Source organism: Mus caroli, assembly GCF_900094665.2.
Source record: "Mus caroli chromosome 1 unlocalized genomic scaffold, CAROLI_EIJ_v1.1 1_unlocalized, whole genome shotgun sequence".
Taxonomy (NCBI): domain Eukaryota; kingdom Metazoa; phylum Chordata; class Mammalia; order Rodentia; family Muridae; genus Mus; species Mus caroli.
The window spans coordinates 13678-31775 of record NW_018388433.1 but is presented as its reverse complement, the minus strand read 5'-3'; the positions used below and the strand labels follow the sequence as shown (position 1 = coordinate 31775).

Sequence of the window (18098 nt, the reverse complement as noted above, 5' to 3'; positions counted from 1 at the left end):
ACCCCACAGGTTTTTTGGGAGTCAGGACTTGGGAATTGTCACCTCTTTTTAGTTCTAGAGCTGTTTCTTAACATCCTGCCACCTTGGGCTTTTGGGGGTCTGTTTTCTCTTCAGAACTCGCAGCATAGACTTTGAATTCAGATAGATCCTGAATTCATTTTTAAACCTGGGACTTCATTTTTATAAAATGGAGCAATAGCACACTCAAATTTCGTTACTCTGTTTTCTGTTTCCAAGAACACAATACCACAAACCGGGTTGAGCATGGTTTATTTTGGCTCACAGCTCTGGAGCATTAAAATCATATGGGATACACTAGTTTGCCCCCTGATGAATAGGTTTCCTCGCATAAGAGATGGTATAGGACTTCACATGGCAAGACACAGGGAATACATGTAGGAACCCATCTGTCTTCTGTTCTCTTTTTCCCTTAATTTAGTGAAGTACTGTGATATTTTGACACATGTATTCATGGTACAATTTCCAAATCAGATTAAATGTGTCTATTTTCTCAAACTCTCTCCTTAAAAGCCATTAATTAATGGAGCTTAGCCCCATTCCTTGTCTAATCCTAATAACCCTACAAAAGCAAGCCCCAGCCGGCTATGTGCCCTCCCTGTGAATAATTCCCTCATGCGATTACATTTACAACATAACAAATGTGGGGTACACACTCATGCCTCAGAAGTCATGAGAATTAAAGAAAAAAATCAGTGGGGAGTAGGTGATGCAGGATCAGAGATACTGATGAGGCTGGGAGCAAGGTAATGAAGGGTTGAACAACTGTTTCCAGAATTGAGCCCATCTCTGTAGGAAGGAGTAATGATAGCGAGTTCACAGGGCTGAGATAAAGCGTCTATAAGACTATCTAGTAGGGCTCTGCACAAAAGTGAAGGACTATTTTTGTTCTTAAGCTTGCCCTTCAATGAAGGCTGAATAAGTACTGAATTGTCCAAAAAGGGAGAGTCGGGGAAGGAATGTGAATCTTAGCAGGAGTAGCTAAAAAACTGGAATAATCCCCACAGTTTCTAAACGTTACCCATTAAGCCAGAGCTTCAAGGAACAGTTCACATCCTGCGGGGAAGGTAAGGACTTGGGAGTGAGGGAGAATGGGGATCTCTGAGGAGGAGGCAAGCAAACCTAGAACTATCAAATCCTTGGGAGACACAGAAGGTCCTAGTCTGGAGAGGGGAAGAGACGGAGCCTTCCAAGCTCCATTTCTGCGTCTCCAAATTCTGCCTCTGCCTCTGTGACCTCCACTCCCTTGTGAGCCACAGAGCAGAGATGCTGGCCTTGAGCCAAGAAAGGCTGCTTCCCAGTGTCCCCCACCTGGCAGCTACTGGGCACATTTAAATAGCCTAGGGTTGACGTCCAGAGAGAAGACAGGAGCTCTGCTATACTTTAATGGACGCTACCTCCCCTTGCTTCTCTTGTCCTCCTTGTCCTCCACTTCCCCTTGGTCATTCTGAAATGGGACACACCAGGGCCAGGGCCAGGGCCAGGGCCAGGGCCAGGGCGCTGCTGGCTCTGGGCGCCCTGAGAAGCTGGATCTTGAGTGTTCCTCTCTTGGGAGCTCAGCCCGTACACTGTGCCAGGGAAATGCTTCTGTAGAGTAGAGCTTCCTGGGGTGGGGCTGAACAGCAGGTGGCAGGAACAGGGCAGGGAAGGGGAACAAAATCCCAAGAGCCCAAGTCTCTGGAACCAGGAGTTCTGGGGGTTCTCTCAAAGTCTCCACCTCAAGCTCACCTGTCAGAGACCAGCTGACGTTTTCACTACACAGGCCCTTCTATTTGACTGTGATCATGGGAGCTTCTAAATTTGAGTCTTAACTCCAGATGTGGAATGAGCTGGAGACTGGAGGAAGGAAGCAGAGGCAGGAAGAGAGAGGCCAAGGGGCAGCTCCCGAGTCGGAGAGAAGACAGGAGAAAGAACATTCTAGAAGACAGTCCAGCCTCAGGTACCTGAAGCCAATATTCTATCTAGTATTAAAACCTGCTTGAGGTTTTTCCAAAATCTGTATTTGTTAAGACAGGCTGGGAAAGTGGAATAGTTAATAATCAGCGTGAGACAGACCAACAGGCAGGACACACCAGAAGGCAATAGTTTCCACTCAGAGGAAGAACGCAGATGTCAGGAGGACAGCAGGGCAGATTCTGTTCATCTCCTTTTCCTCCTGGGACCTCAATCCCTGGTGAGTGGAGGAGGGAAGTCAGGCAGGTGAACTCTGGTACAGGATGGTTTCCACCAAACCCTTCATTAATACCAGCTCTCTCTCCCCTTAGGTTAGTCCTGAGCCCAGTGCTGGGCACCCCTCACCCAGCTGGATCCTTGCCTCATAGTTCATGCAGATGAGGAACTGGCTCTTTGTAAGTGTCGGCATTTTGGATGAACTCAAAGATGAACTTCACCTGGTTCTGGTAGTTCTGAATGGAAACCTTCTCATTGATTCCATGGATACTGAGGGAAGAAGTGTTTCGGGGGAGGAGATATGTCAAATGTGACAGCATAATAAGAGTTGTCACAGAGCACCCTCCCTGCCTCCCTACCCCCATCCCCATACAATTGATCTTTGGCCTTCCATGGGGGCAAGGTGAGAAAAGTCACTATCAGTGTGACCTAGTGGTGATTTCTCAAGGACCTGTGTTCATGTACAGGAAGAGTGGGGGAAATAACGACTAAAATCCTAGGGATTTACCCACTTCTCTGTTCTGACGTCCATTTTTCCACTGGGAGAATTCTCTTCCTATTCCTTTTTTCCTTAGGATAGAATCTCCTGCTAGAGTTTTCTCTAAAGTTCTGCTCACCATGGGTAAGGGAAGGCAGAGAGGCGACATCTCAGGACAGTTCTCAAAGTCTCTGCTTTACCCTGTTATTGGATCTCATGTTCACCCACAAAGTACAAAGATGATAGGAAACAGAGAGGTCACCCTCAATTTTAACAAACAACCCCCAAAACATGAATACGATGCTGTTTGGTTTTTGAGACAGGGCCTCTCTATGTAGTCCTGGCTCTTTGGGAGATTGCTATATAGACCAAGCTGGCTTGGAAGTCACGGAGATCCTCCTCTCTCTGCCTCCCTTGCACTGGAATTAAAGGCACGGGCCACTGTGACTTGCTTATAGAGTGCTCTTCTTAAGAACACATTCAAATACTTTCACTCTGTCTCAAGTGACCCATGGTGTGGTGAAGAAATTGGGCCTGCTGTGATAGATGGCAGAAGACTAAATCAAAATTATCTTCCCAAATTTCAAGGGTCAAAATTTGCTGAAGAAACCACAAAACAGTTACACATGTAAATTGGTGCTCGCATTTTGGGTTTCCATAGTATTCCTTCCGAGAAGGCAAGTAACATGCCCACATTTGAATACAATATGTGCTTGGTTATTAAAGAATGTCGGTGAGTCTCCTTATTTTATAGGTGGGGAAAGTGAGGTCCAGGTGTGAGTGTTCTCCCAAAGTGAGAAATACTGCGCAAGGGTCTCTTCCTCCTTCTCTTTCTAGACATGGTTGGTTTTGTGTGTCAACTTGACACAAGCTGGAGTTATCATAGAGAAAGAAGCCTCCCTTGAGGAAATGCCTCCATGAGATCCAGCTGTAAGGCATTCTCTCAATTAGTGATCAATGATGGGAGGGTCCATTGTGGGTGGTGCCATCCCTGGGCTGATAGTCTTGGTTCTATAAGAGAGCAAGCTGAGCAAGCCAGGGGAAGCAAGCCAGTAAGTAACATTCCTCCATGGCTTCTGCATCAGCTCCTGCTTCCTGCCCTGCTTGAGTTCCAGTCCTGATGTCCTTTGGTGATCAACAGCAGTGTGGAAATGTAAGCTGAATAAACCCTTTCCTCCCCAACTTGCTTCTTGATCATGATGTTTGTGCAGGAATAGAAACCCGAACTAAGACAGTTTTGCTACATAGCTCAGGCTGGATTTAAATTTGATAATCCACGGGGCTGGAGAGATGGCTCAGCAATTAAGAGCACTGTCTGCTCTTCCAAAGGATCTGGGTTTGAATCCTGGTTGGTTCACAACCATCTGTTCTCAGGTGCCCTCTTCTGGTCTCTAAAGGCAATGCATACAAATGGTGTACAGCTATACATGCAAGCAAAACACTCATATATAAAATAAGAATAAATAAATATCTTTTTAAATGGCCACCTCTGTGTCTCAGTATCTTAAGTGCTACGATTATAGGCCACTACACCCAGCTTTACCTAAAGATCTTATTTTCAACAAGTCCTTGCCAATCATCAGATCTCCATCTTTTAAAAGAGGAGTGTGCGTGTGTGTGTCGGGGTATCCCCACAATTCCTGGAGCAATGATGCCAATCCAGGTTCTATAATCTCTCTAATTTGTCAAAATCTGGCTTTCCTCTATTCTGTAAGTCATGGAAACTGGAAGGGACAGATCAAATACACCTCCTCTCTGGTTTTCTGTATAACCACATTCCACTTACCCACTGAAGTCCTGAGGGTTCAGGGGAAGGGGGTTGAACCGGTACATGCCATTGGTGATGTTGGCATAGTGTCGGGTGTCCGTATTGGCAATACAAATACCTAGAGAGGGAAAAGGAAGAGGAAATGGACTTTATGTGAGCATCACAGCCAATGAAGTAAGGGAAGCTGGGTGACTGACTGGGAGACAATTAGGACTTGGACCACTGGAGAACCATGCCTGAGACTTCTTAAGAGTATCTGCCTAGCTGCACTTTTTTTTTTTTTCCGACAGGGTTTCTCTGTGTCCTGGAACTCCCTCTGTAGACTAAGCTGGCCTTGAGTTTAAAGATCCTCCTGCTTCTGCCTCCTGAGTGCTGGGATTAAAGGTGTGCACCACAACTGGCCAGCACCTAGAATATTTATTTTCTAAGCTGCCCATTTTCAAATCCTTACAAAAGCTTGGACTTTTAGCCAGGAACGTGGAATTTCCTGGAAGCCCTGGGAGATAGTGCTGAGTGGTTCAAAGCTAAGTTGTTCTCATCTCATGATGCCCAGGGAGGCCAGTGCTTTCTTTTTTTATCCCCACAGTCAAGGCCGTTTGCTGTATGAGAAATCAAGACTCTAGAGAGACCACTTGGCCTTTATTACATATCACTTAGGACAGAAGAAGTGAACAGAGTGGGGCATTCTACTAAGCTAAAACACAATCCCACCTCGTGGAGCAGATGGTTTTGCTGGTCTGATCTTCTGAGAGATGACTCTGTCCCGAAGGCAAAGGTTGGTGGGGAAGTCATAGGAAACTCCTAGTCTCCTACTATCCAAAAGGTGGATAGGTCAGTTGGCTGGCCTGGGATTTGCCTTGGACAGACATGACCCTTGGGAAAGGCATTCCCAGAATCATTGCAAATGTGGTGAAATGGCTCAAGATGGTATTTTGTGCTTTGTGTGATTTCCCTTTTCTGATTATTTCAAATGGGTACCTGGGTCTAATTCTGTGCTTTTTGGGTTTCTTCCTGTTGATTTTCTCTACCCCGATTGCAGCCTGATCCTGCTAATGGGATTATAGCCAGTGGCGTGGAAGGGGTAAAGGGAACCTTTGAGCACAAGACAGGAGGTCCAACTAGAATCTGCCTTTTGGAAAGATTCTCCCAGAGGATTTTTGGCACGATGATGACTGACTGATTTCCAAATCTCTGATTCTGATTTGTGGACATAAGCAAATGTGAAACCCTCTGTCCAATTCCTTCTCTGTAGGTTTACTTGTGGTTTTCTGTGAACATCGCCGGACGCTGGATCTCACGGCAGGTGTTCTAAATTTTATGAAGTTCCCTAGGAGAAGCACTGCCAGATTTGGACAGTATTCTAGAAGACAGGGAAGTGCACAGGGACCTGCAGGCGTTAGACCGAAGTGGAGCAGGGTTGATACGAATATCATGGGCTCAGAGGTTTTCGAACATTCTGAGTCTTGCTGCTGAGCTGTTTGTTATTCTAGGATGGTGGTGAGGTAACTCCTCCAGGAGAGGTATATTCTAAGCCAGTCCCCTCTTGATGTCAGAGAGGCATAGATTATTTCGGGCCTAGGTTAAGCAAGTACCCACATTCGACGGACCTAATTTATTGTTTTTGCTCCTTTCCTGTTTGAATTTTCGCTTCTATCCCAAGGGGAAAATACATTTCCAGGGACAGAAGCAGCCAGCTGTTTCCAGGATGAATGGCTGTGTTGGGGGTAGGGGAAGGGGCATCAGATAGGAAGCAGTCCCAGCTACCACCAGCCACAGCTGATGAAGTCATTACCGGGGACGACGATGTTGACTTCCGGGAAGACAGATCGTATGGTCTCTTGAAGCAGCTGGTAGCCCATGGCCTGGTCATCAGAGGGGCTGATGGGCAGGGGTTTAAAGGATCTCAACACATGCAGCTGGACTCTGTCATCAGCCACGGTGTTCTTGACAAGTTCTAGGACCTTCAGTGTAGGAACAAAGAGGGTTAGAGTTCTCACTGATCTGCTATTTCAGCACCAAATTCACATCGTTTGTTTTAGCAAGGCAGCACTCTGGAGCTTAGAGAAAAAGCTGGCTGTTGTTTAGAGTAGGACCCCAACTTTCCCTGCCTGGCTGTGGGTGGCTGAGAGCCAGTGCTGCTTAGAAAGCATTGCAGAATTCAGCTACGAGTTTGAGGAATTGTCTTATAGCTATGAGTCAGATGGAAAACTGAGTAGCCTGGAAATTATTGTTTCCCTGGGGTTGTGAACCCATGGCTATGGTAAAGTATAAGAGATGGCAGGATGGGAATCTCAGTCATTTCAATGGGTGAGCCTGTTCCAACCTGAGAGTCTTGGAGGGGTCACCACAGAGCAACACCACATGCTTCCCCCCCCCCCTCCCTTGAGCTGCGGCCTATTTGTAATCAATTACAGTGAGTCAGAAAGCTGAGCTCAGCAGCACACACCCACAATCAGTGTGGAGCTGGAGTTGAAGCTTTCCCCTCTTTGTCTCTTTTTCTTGAGAGGGACCAGGAGGAAATTCCCAGAAAATTGAGCCTGAGGTGACTAGAGGGAAGCCAATGAAATCCCTGGTCCCAGGAGAGTACAGATCAGTCCCCGAGGCTCAGGCCCCAAGAGGAAATGGACCAGGAGGCGTCCAGTGCTCCCCAGTCCAGCCAGACACATCAAAAAGCTCAGTATCAACCATGGGACCGGGGTTGGCTTGAAGCTGCTCCTCTCTGTGCCTCACAGCTGCAGACTCTAGAAGTGTGGCAGAGACTGCATCTAGAGAGAGCAGTGAAGGTTCCCACACCCAGCTCAGAACCCCATCAAAAGCAAATGGCCTTTGGGGAGTGGGGGAGGGTTATAAGAACTCATTTCCATTCAGATCAATTTTATCCCACCACTAGTATCCCCAGTGCTCCCAATTCACTGTGGGTATGGCTCAATGGTAGAAATGCTTGTCTAGCATGCACAAAGCCCTAGGTTCAAGTCCCAGTACCTTAAAAAAAATACACCCACCCCCATACATTCTTTACACATGTTTTTAATCCAGGAGAAGGCTCCCAAGTCATCCCCTATGCAGTAGATAGGGGTTGGGCCTGCTTTTCTTGCTTTAGGTCACTCTAGAGGTGTGAAGAAGATAATGAAGATTGGTTCCCTTTAGTAAGATTCAAAGGCAGAGCAAGTAAAAAGTAATAAACATAGGATACTTAAGCCATAAAAGACGAGAACCAACAGAAATAATAACTAACAGGCATTGTGTCACTTAAGTGCCTTGCCCGTTGTATACAGTTAGAAGTGCAGGGCTTGGTGTCTATCAGATACACTACTGCATCCTGAGCACAACCAGAACAGGAGGCAGAGATCAGGACAGCATTCATCTTAGGTGCACCATCTGGTGTTGAATCTGAAGAGAGGAAACGGAGCTGGTAGAGAAGAGGCGAGAGATAGTCCTAGGGTAGAAAAGGATGGGGAGGAGGGGAGAGATATTCCTAGGGTGGAAATGGATGGGAAGAGGCATGACAAAAATGTTGTGCTTTGGATAATTATTCTCATCGGTGTGACTTCGGGCACAGTCCAGACTCTCCGGACCTTTGCTTGCTCAACTGTTACCAAGAGCTAAGATTCTTCTCCTTGTTCACGTTCTATTCCGAAAAGTATGAAGGAAGGGAATGGGGTTAGGTGTTACAAGAAGCCATTCCTCAAATTCATCATAAAGAAGGTAGTTACGGTCGGACTGCTAAACAATGGAATGGTATACATTGATGACTGCTTGTCATGGGTTTTCCAGTAGCCCACACAGCTAGATGGAAGCTGGACTTACAACCATGAAGACTTGACCAAATTTTAAATAGCCAACATTCTTGCTTTCAACAAAGCCAACACTCGTGAGATAGAAACATAACTCTACTCATAGGTGGACACCACAGACTGTGGGAATGTGACAGGACTGTAGACTGTAGAAAGGGTAACCTTCGAGATCTCTCTCCCCACTGATAGTCCCTCCTCTAGTCCCATTATTGTGCCTCTAATTACTGATAAAGGGGTTGTGTCTGTTACATACAATTATTATAGCTCAAAGCAGCCTCTAATTTACCATCTTGTATCAGCCTTCTGAGGGCAGGGATAAAGGCGGGTCCTGGCTGGGTGTGGGTGAGCATATCTTTGATTCCAGCAGAGGCTGAAGGACCTGTGAGTTCCAGGCCAGTGGGAGCTATATGGTGAAACCTTCTCTTGATCGGGGATGTAAAGTGAATAAATAAATTAATTAATTAATGGGAGTGAGGAGAAGCATATCAATATGCTCAAGCTAACACACCACTGCCATAGCATTTAACTCTGCTGATGTCCCCTCTGCCACTGCACAATCACTTGGTGACACAGCAGCTTATACCACTTACGTTACCTTATTCATTCATTTGATTCCTTGCTTGCTACTGTCTCTTCTCACTGGACCACAGGTGCCTTTAGAATGGCAATCTCGTCTTTCTTGTTTACTACTGTCCCAAGTAGTTAGAAGAATGTCTAGCAGGGTCCAGGGGCAGGCTTGTAATTCTATCTACTTTGGAGGCCAAGATAGGAGGATGAAAAGTTCAAGGCCAGCTTGGGCAACTTAGCAAGGCCCTGTTTCAAAATAACTAAGTGGGGAGAGGCTGGGGATATAATGGGGAGGAGGGCTCACCTAGCATGTGTGTGACCCTAGCCACCTACCTCTAGATTGTGGGCAAGAGTAGATGGAAGAAGAGAATTGTGGAGTCCACTGGATCCAGCATGACATTCTGAGCATGTGGCCCTGGACCACAGAGAGAAGTGACCAGGACAAATGGGTTCTCTAAGTTTTCTAATGGAGACTTTCCATCTCTCACTGGAGCACGTGGCCAGGGTGAGTCCAGGGGATTCCAGAGGTGTCATTAGACAGACCAGGAGGGAAGCCCTTTGTGGTTAGGAGGGGAAAGTGCCAGGACCAGAGAGATGAAAGTTCTATCTGGTGGAAAAACAGCTTTTGGAAAAGGATAGAGTTAAAATGGGGTGGAAAAAAAAACTGGTGGAAAACTCAGCTATGGACATGCAGTGATTTCCTGGTCCTCTGAGCCTCCCAGGAGAGGACAAACCTCCCAGGAGAGGACAAGGCGGACACTGGACACCTGACGGAAAGCAGCTGATTCCAGAATTCCCTCTGAGCTCAGTTCCCTTTCCCAGGGCCAGGCAGGCTGCTCCCCGACTCCTGAGTCTAAGGAGTGCACCTTCCTCCCCACACGGGGACGGATGAATCTTATATGGGAGGAAGAACTCTTAAAAGCCACCAGGTAGAAATCTGGGTGTGTCTGACCCTTGAGGACGTGGATCTGAGTTGCTACTGTGTTCTCGAATGTATTAGCCATCTGCCAGGTGTCGGCTTGCCCCCTTTTTCATTTTGTTGTTATTATCATTTGGAGTGTGTGTGAGTGCGTGTGTGCACATGAGTACGCATGTATAACGTACAGGTCAGAGGTTGATGATACTGGGTGTCTTTCTCTATTCTCTGCCTTTTCATCTTATTTTTGACTCAAGATCTCACTGTGCAGTCTTGTCTTGTGTGGTGGTTTGAGTAAGAACAGCCCCCCATAGGCTCATATATTTGAATGCTTGGTTATCAGGGAGTGGTACTACTTAGAAGGATTAGAAGTGTGTCACTGGGGATGAGTTTTGAGGTTTCAAAAGCCCAAGGCAGGCCCAGTATCTCTCTCTTCCTGGTGACTGGGTCCAGATGTAGAACTCTCAGCTCTGTCTCTCCAGCACTAAGTCCACCTGGATGCTGCCATGCTTCCTGCTATGATGATAATGGACTAAACCTCTGAACTATAAGCAAGTTCTTTCTTTTATAAGAGTTGCTGTGGCCTGGTGTCTCATCACAGCAATAGAACACTAAGATAGCTGGCTTGGAACTTGCTATATACACTAGGCTGGCCTTAAACTCAAGAGTTTTACCTGCCTTTGTCTCTCAAGCACTTGGGCTAAATGCATGCTCCATCTCAGACTGGTCTGAGCTCACCAACACAGCTAGATTGACCAATAGCCAGCAAGCCCCAAGGACCCTCTCATCTCTGTGCCCCAGGTGCTGGTTACAGAGGTGCACTGCTTGCCTGACCTTTCTGTGGGTGTGGAATCCAAACTGGAGTCCTCATGCTTATATGACAAGCACTTCCTACTGAGCCATTTCCCCAGCTCCTGCAGCTCTTCATTGTTCTACTTGGTTTTGTTGATGTGAATTTCATATGAGTACTATATTTATATCATTCTACCCTCTAACTCCTCCTATATACCCACATTCCTTCAAAAATTCATGGCCTCTTATTCTTTATTGTAGCCTCCCCTCCCCAGCCCGAAGCCTGCTCGCTCAGGTTTTACTGTTTACATCGGGGTGGAGCTTGCTGCTCAATCGTTCTGCCACGCCCACTGCTGGAGCCTGCCGCTTTGCTGTTCTGGAGTCATACAAGTGGTCACCCTGCTACTGGACCCCAAGATTATTTGGCAGGAATCGGGCCCCTTCCCCTCCTTCATAACTGCGTGTCGGAATAGTAAAATTGAGCTTTGATCAGAATTTTTTCTTAGCTACATCTTTTTCTCGTGCCGCTGGCCAGACACAACACTTTATTATTGTTTTACACACATGCATGCACACACACACACACACACACACCCTCTGCTGAGCTCATTTAGTGTTGTTCATATGTGCTGTTGTTTTTGAGGCAAAGCCTCTAGCCCAGGCTGGTCTCAAACTTCACTTACTTTCCCATTTACCTACTCTTTGACCTTAACACCTTATTCTTAACAACATCTTAATGGTCCTTTAACACCAGCTTGAATTTCTATTAATAAGAAAAGACTGTGTGACCTTCGTAGAGGTGGCTTTGCAGTGGTCCTGTGGGAGTCTGTTTGCCCCTGATCATTACAGCAGCAGTAAAGAGGTGCAGAGGGAAGCAGCCCTTGGAGCTGAGTTATTGGATATGTACTCAGCTTTAAGCCATTCAGTTGCACTGCACTCCAGTTTTCCCTAGCTGAGGGAGGACAGTATAGTTCCTATCTTACTGGGTGGTGTGAGTGCACACATCTGTGAGTACACAGCAATCCCACAAGCCACTAAACAGATTTGTATTTGTTTCCCAAACCCGATATCTCCCATCCTATGTAGTTGGTGCATAGGGATTTTTCAAACCCAAACCCAAAACAAAACCAAACCTTGGGTATTGAGGGTCCCACTTCTTGATGCTGGACTTGCCCTTTGGAGCATAAGCACATACCTCATGTACTGTCTGCGAAGGGTGAATTCGGAAGTTGATTGTAGCCTGAGCCAATGGAGGGATGACATTCACCTAGACAGAGAACCAGGTTATCTCATCTAAACATCTTCCATAGCTGGCCCCTGTCCAGGAAACACCAACTATCACCAGGAGGAGCAGAGGTAGCTGCTTTGGTTCAATCTGGAGTCTGCCCTTGTCTTCTCTTAACCCTCCACCTGCCACCACACTCACTTTTAGGGTCTCTGCCTTAGGTGAGATCTTTGTACTTAAAGGTCCTGCAGGGACTACAGAGCAATTCAGAACAGGACTGCTCTCCCTTCGACTACCCAGACAGCTCTGTTCCATTGGGAGGTTTCTATGTGTCTGCCCCCAGTACACCCTGGCCATTTCTGTTAACATTAGTGTTTATTTGTGGTAGATGACCCAGAGTCTCAAGGGTCTCTACCATAGTATGCTGTGTTTAATCCCTGGAGGAAAAATAGAGGTGATTGTTTTGTGTATCTGGTTACAAAATCTGTCCATTTTTTTTTTTTTGTCTGAACCTACAACTAGTTGGAGAAGACAGGCTACAGGGCCATTTCCTCTATGTCTTGAGAGAGATTCCCTTTATCTTTCTGTGAACTGCTAAAAAGCCAAAAACCACTGGGTACAGGCATACGCTGGGCCATTTACAAACTGGCAGTGTGGCTTTTGAGAGCCTGCTGCCTCACTGCACCTCACTTTCCTAGCTGGCATTGGGGTGATGCTACATACATAGCTCTAGTAGAGTCAAATGGAGTCGTCCCCCCCCCCCCCAGCCCCATGGAGAGAAAAGTACAGATCAAACGCAAGAGCACAGGACTAATATATTGGTGCATAGCTGGAGATAGATACATGACTGTTCGAAAGAGCAGCTGGTGAAGACAATCTGGGTTGGGTCAGGTTTGTTAATGTCAGAACTTAACTTGGAGACATCATGCACTTGTTTCAAGCTTGGGACTGGGGGCATGGCACATGCCTTTATTCCCAGCACTCAGGAAGCAGAGGTGGGCAGGTATCTGTGGGTTTTAGGGCAACATGAGCTACATTCTAAATTGTAGGCAGGCAAGGGCTACACAGTGAAATACTGTATAAAAAAAACCAAACTTCAAACCCAAATCAAACTTGGGTTCCAGGTTAGTATAGTTTCTCCAGATCACATGGTACTTCTGGGAAATGATGGCCCCTGGAGCTGTGTTGGTGACACTGATGGCTATGGGTGGATCTAAGTCTCTTCAAAGTCCAATTTGTACACCGGATAGGCTTGGTACATTAACAAGAAATACTCATTACTAAACAGTGCAACTGCAAATGGGCCAACTTACTGAAAACGAAATGCTGTCTTTAAAGAATCAAAGCTTACCAGACTAGTGATTCTTAATTCTAGGAAATAAGACTCATATAGAAATTATATTTACTGAGGCAGATTTTGGGAAAAGATATCATAGATTTTATAAGTGGCAAGCGAGTATCTCTTTGAATGTATACCAGGGGAACATACATTAATCATCCATTGAATTAATTTGGAGGATAAATCTTTAAATACAAAGAATTTTTTTTAAAAAGGGTCTACTTGGCTGGTGATCTCACTCAGGGGTAGAGCTCTCACTGGGTAGAAGGTTGTAGGTCTCTAGCACTACCAAAAAAAAAAAAATCAGTGAATAAAAAAAAAAATAGAGACCTTTAATGGTAAAGAAGGTTTGAAAGTTTAGTGTATGTGACCGAAGTGCTAGGGAAAACAAGTTGAGTTATATTCAGGGCATGGGTTAGGAGACCCAACTCTCCCAACCCCCTCTACACACACATAGATGGATGTGACCAGTGCTCTCAATGGCCTGTGGCCCTTTGCTGCAGCCTTTGCTCTAGAGGCTTATCCAACTGATAGCAAGGAAGAGTGGCCGGGGACAACACTGGCCCTTCCTGCCACAGCAGGAAGGGAAAGGCCACAGATGAAGTCAAGGGATGGAGGTGCAGGTGTAGCTGGAGGAACCAGATCATGTTACCTTGACTCCTGCATTGAACATGGTGAGGGCTGTGGTAGTTCGGACCAGCGCATTTGTTATGGGATTCCTCTCCATTAGCCTGAACCAAAAAGGCCATGGTTAGATATCAGGAAGAACTGTGCAGTGGAGAGAAAGGAAAGCTTGGGATTTCATTGTCTTTCCTAAACCTTAGAGGTCTTCAACCCCGAGAGAGACACGAGTGATACATTAATAACACAAAGTATCTGTGGCCAAGGGATGAGTAGACAGGCCAGGTAAGCCAAGAAATGGTCTTGGAAGCAGGTATTTGAGGTGAGAGATTTAGAGAGGAAACATAGTCTATTACCTGCTCACAATGGGATGAAATAGCCACAGGTTTCTCAAGACTATATTGATAGGGAAGGAAAACTGAAAGGGAAGGAAGAAGGTTAGCAGGAGGAAGGGGGTCAGCAGAGTGGGGACATTATTTCTGAGTCCTGAGTCTCTCTACTTCAGGCCTACCTTGGGGCCCTCAGAGCTCAAGTCCCCACTGAGGTCTGCTGACCCAGTCTGCATGAAGCCAGAGTGAGGCATTATCCCACCTGGGTGGGCATATCTGACTATTTGGAACAATTGCTCAGCATCCTCAAGGATGAGTGGGAGCCAGCTCTCAAGGGACCTGGGTATGCTAGGCTGTAGGGCCTGAGCTATGTCCCATGAGCTTCAGACAACAAGCCCTTTCTTGGCTCAGCGGCTGGCTGGGAATAGGTGAGAATGGACAGAGACCTGACTGACAAAGTGGCCATTCATTACTCTACAGCTCCTTCTCCACCCTCTTTCTGCTCTTCCTCCATAGCTGGCCGGGAGCATGCAACGTCCCTCCCACACCTCATTTGCCAGTAGCTTCATTGTCTTCTTCAATGGCCCTCCTCCAAACATGTTCGGCATTGGTGTCTGCTCCAGTCTGGAAGAGAAACAGAGGTCTCATAATCAGGATTTTCCCAGACCAAGATCAGCATCTTGAAAATAAGGGAGATGGGTAAAAGTTTTGACAATCTTGCTTGGGCATGAGCCTGCCTGCCACACCCACCAATCTGAGCTGAGGAGCCAGACCTCCTTCCCTGGTCACAGGTGAAGTCAGGGCCATTTCCTGCCTTTGTACTGCTCTCTGCACCCAGAGTCTAGTCTCCCAGTGCTTACTAAATTGTGCCAGGACCAACTGGGCCTTCCTTAGGACAGGGGCCATCTCATTTTTTACTGTATTCCTCAACATAAAGCTTTGATCCACAGTGGCTATTTACTCACTATCTGATGGATACAGCTCTCCGTTCTGGTTAGGGTTAACTATTGCTGTGATGAAGCACCCTGACCAACAGCAACTTGGGAAGGAAGGAGTGAATTTGGCTTATACTTCCACATCACAGTCCATCATTGAAGGAAGTCAGGACAGGAACTCAAAACAGGGAAGGAACCTGGAGGCAGGAGCTGATGCAGAGACCATGGAGGGATGCTGTTTACTGGCTTGCTCCTTATGACTTGCTCAGCCTGCTTTCTTATAGCACCCAGGACCATCCGTCCAGGGGTAACACCACCCCAAATGGGGTGAGTCTTCTCACATCAACCACTAACTAAGAAAATGCTCTACTGGTTTTCATACAGCCGGCTCTCATGGAGGCGTTTTCTCAGTTGAGGCTTCCTCCTCTCCAGTGACTCTAGCTTGTGTCAAGTGGACAAAACTAGTCAACACACTTTCTTCTTACTTTGCTAAGAGAACCTAGATGCAGGTAGTGTTGTTCTTGCAAACCCTGATTCTTCAACCATAGCCAGTGCCCCTTAGTTATCTTTGTCCTCCTGCCAGAGCAGCAGGAGAATTTAGACAGCTTTCCTGGTCACTGCCAACTGCTTGGCTAGACTCTGGACTACCAGGCTAAGGCTTTGGCTTGTTTTTTTGTGTATTGGCTCCTGCATGGCCTCTAGCTGTACTGATAGATTTTTTTTTTTTTGATCCAAGGATTGTTCTGGGTATTGGTGGCTTTGTCCCTCCTATAGTCTGCACCTCTTCTCCCCAGGCCAACTTGAGGGCAGGAAGCACAGGCTGGCTCTTCAGGCTCAGTGTGGGTAAGTGCCCAGTCTTCCATCCAAGGCCGTCCTGGGAGAAGAGCCAGGAGCTGCTTACCGGCTGACAGCGGCAGAAAGAATGCCAATGCTTGTCTCCTTTGGGGGAGCTGAAGAGTGGCCTGGAGTCATGTTTACTTGCAGCATGAGGTCAAGGGCACCCTTCTCGGTGACTGAAATCCTGTGGGAGATGGGAGAGGATCAGAGGTGAGGCCTCAGACGGTCTCTCCACCGAGTTATTTCGCAGACCCACAGGTCCACCTGTATGATGGTCTGGTGGTCTGGGAGGTCAGCTTCTTGCTGTTTTGAAAAAAAAAAAATCAACACGAGAAGACACCCAGGGCATGTTGAAAGGAGAGTCAATGATATAACAGCTATTTGAGCATGCCTTACAGATGGAAGGTTGCATTTACCTCAAATGGAGTGATAACTCTTCAAAGGGTGAAAGGTGGGGCGCTCCACTTACATGGCAACCGGCTTCTCGAGGTTCGGAATGAAGCCTTCCAAGATAAAGCTCCCTTCATCCACAAGGAAGGCTAGCTGGACACCCCTTGCCTGTAAGAGTGCTGAGATCTTCTGAGCCCCCTTTGACCCGGACACCTGTAGATAGAAGACCCAAAGCCACACAGTCTTTCTCAGCCAGAAACAGACATAAAGGGACAGCAAATGCAGATTCATGCGTCACTCCAGAACCTTCCTTCCTAGTCTTCTGTGGAGCGAGGCCTGAGGTGATTGTCTCACGGAACTGTTCAGTGTCAGAGTCCCTCTAGGCTCTACTAATTTCAGAAATGAAACTGGGGTCTAGACAGTGAAGCGATCATCCAGGTTTAAAGCCAGTGGCATCACCACCAAGCAAATCCTCAGTTCTTTTTCTTTTGTACTTAGGTTTCCTGGGGTAGAATTGCCAGACTCTCTGTTTGCCTTAGATATTAGCGGGAGTTTGATTCTGGCACACAGATACACAGAGAAACTGGCACACAGCTATAGCATTTCATGGAACCCCTGCTGCTGCTGGGCACATTGAATTGGGGTAAAGCACCCCACCTCCAGCAGGGGCCCCGAGACAGGTACCAGGCAAGGCGGCTTACCTCCTCATCATGGCCCAAAGCAATGAAGAAAGATCTTTTGGGGCTGTAGTTTCTGATCAACAGGAGCTCCAAAGCATGCAGGATCGCCTGGGATTCAGAAGATGAGTAAGCTCATGAACTAAGTTGGTGTTAGAGGCATTCCTCGGGGATGGTGGAACTAAGATCTAATAGACTGGCTTTCAAGAGAACAAATTCAGGTGATCCAGAGCTCTGTAGAAACCCCTTACTACCCAAGGAAAGCATGTATTTGTCAAGGTCCGCTGATAGGACCCCTGTGCAGGGGGTCATCTGCCCCCCAATTCCTACATGGTTGAGAAATCAAGGTTCAGAAAACGGAGTAAAAAACTAATAACTACCATCCAGGCCCCCACCACCAATTCTTTCAACAAAACCTCCTTCCTCCCCCAAACCAGCCAAATTCTCCCATCCCGATTTAACCCTGGGCCCTAAGTCAGATAGTAAGCGTAGCACTGCAGACCATCACAGAGTTTTTGTTGTCCAGCGCACCCCGACCATAGATGAAGCCATTGCGTTCCAGGCCTGAGAACGGGGGAACCTCCCATCCTTCTTCTGGGGCAGGAACCACATCAATGTGAGCCATCAGCATGTAGGGCTGCAAACTGGGGTCCGAGCCTTGGACGGTGAACAGGTGGCTATACTTTGCCACGACTTCATGTTGGACAAGGCTGCTGTGGAACACTGTAGGGAAGGCTTGAGGAGGAGCGATGAGAAGCAGTAAGCAAGCCAGGGCCACAGGGTGGTTTCCTCTGTTTCCCCACCATTTCCTATTCCCAAGTCTTTTTTTCTTTCTTTCTGCATTTTTTTGACTATGAGTGCCCCCTAGATCTAAATTCTGATCTGTCTATTGAATTTCTAAAATTCCTCTTCCATATATGTATAAATATATATAAAATATATGCAATATACTGTACACACACACATAGACATACACACACATACACAGAGATATTCCCTCCAGGATCAAACCCTTCCTATTTTAATATGTTATTTAAAACATATTAAATATTAGGGGCTGGAGAGATGGCTCAGAGGTTAAGAGTGTTAGTTTTTCTTGTAGAGCTCCAGGTTCAATTCCCAGCATCTCCATGGTGACCCACAATCACCACCTGTAACTCCAGTTCAATTCCCAGCATCTCCATGGTGACCCACAATCAATCACCTGTAACTCCAGTTCAATTCCCAGCATCTCCATGGTGAC

At 46.8% G+C, this 18098-nt stretch overlaps 1 protein-coding gene across 1 annotated transcript in view; it reads right to left on the bottom strand.

Moving 5' to 3' along the window:
* Window positions 1–253: 253 nt before the first annotated feature.
* Window positions 254–18098, bottom strand: part of Pm20d1 (peptidase M20 domain containing 1) — a 21354-nt gene continuing 3509 nt past the window's right edge. The window contains exons 3-14 of the mRNA XM_021154146.2: window positions 17358–17590; window positions 16880–16966; window positions 16258–16391; window positions 15853–15972; window positions 14565–14640; window positions 14044–14105; window positions 13719–13797; window positions 11698–11769; window positions 6226–6394; window positions 4452–4551; window positions 2333–2457; window positions 254–2188 (exon numbers count right to left, since the gene is read on the bottom strand). Of these exons, the coding sequence (XP_021009805.1) occupies window positions 2334–2457; window positions 4452–4551; window positions 6226–6394; window positions 11698–11769; window positions 13719–13797; window positions 14044–14105; window positions 14565–14640; window positions 15853–15972; window positions 16258–16391; window positions 16880–16966; window positions 17358–17590 (1256 nt within the window). The 3' untranslated portion in view covers window positions 254–2188; window position 2333. The remainder of the gene's footprint in view (window positions 2189–2332; window positions 2458–4451; window positions 4552–6225; window positions 6395–11697; window positions 11770–13718; window positions 13798–14043; window positions 14106–14564; window positions 14641–15852; window positions 15973–16257; window positions 16392–16879; window positions 16967–17357; window positions 17591–18098) is intronic.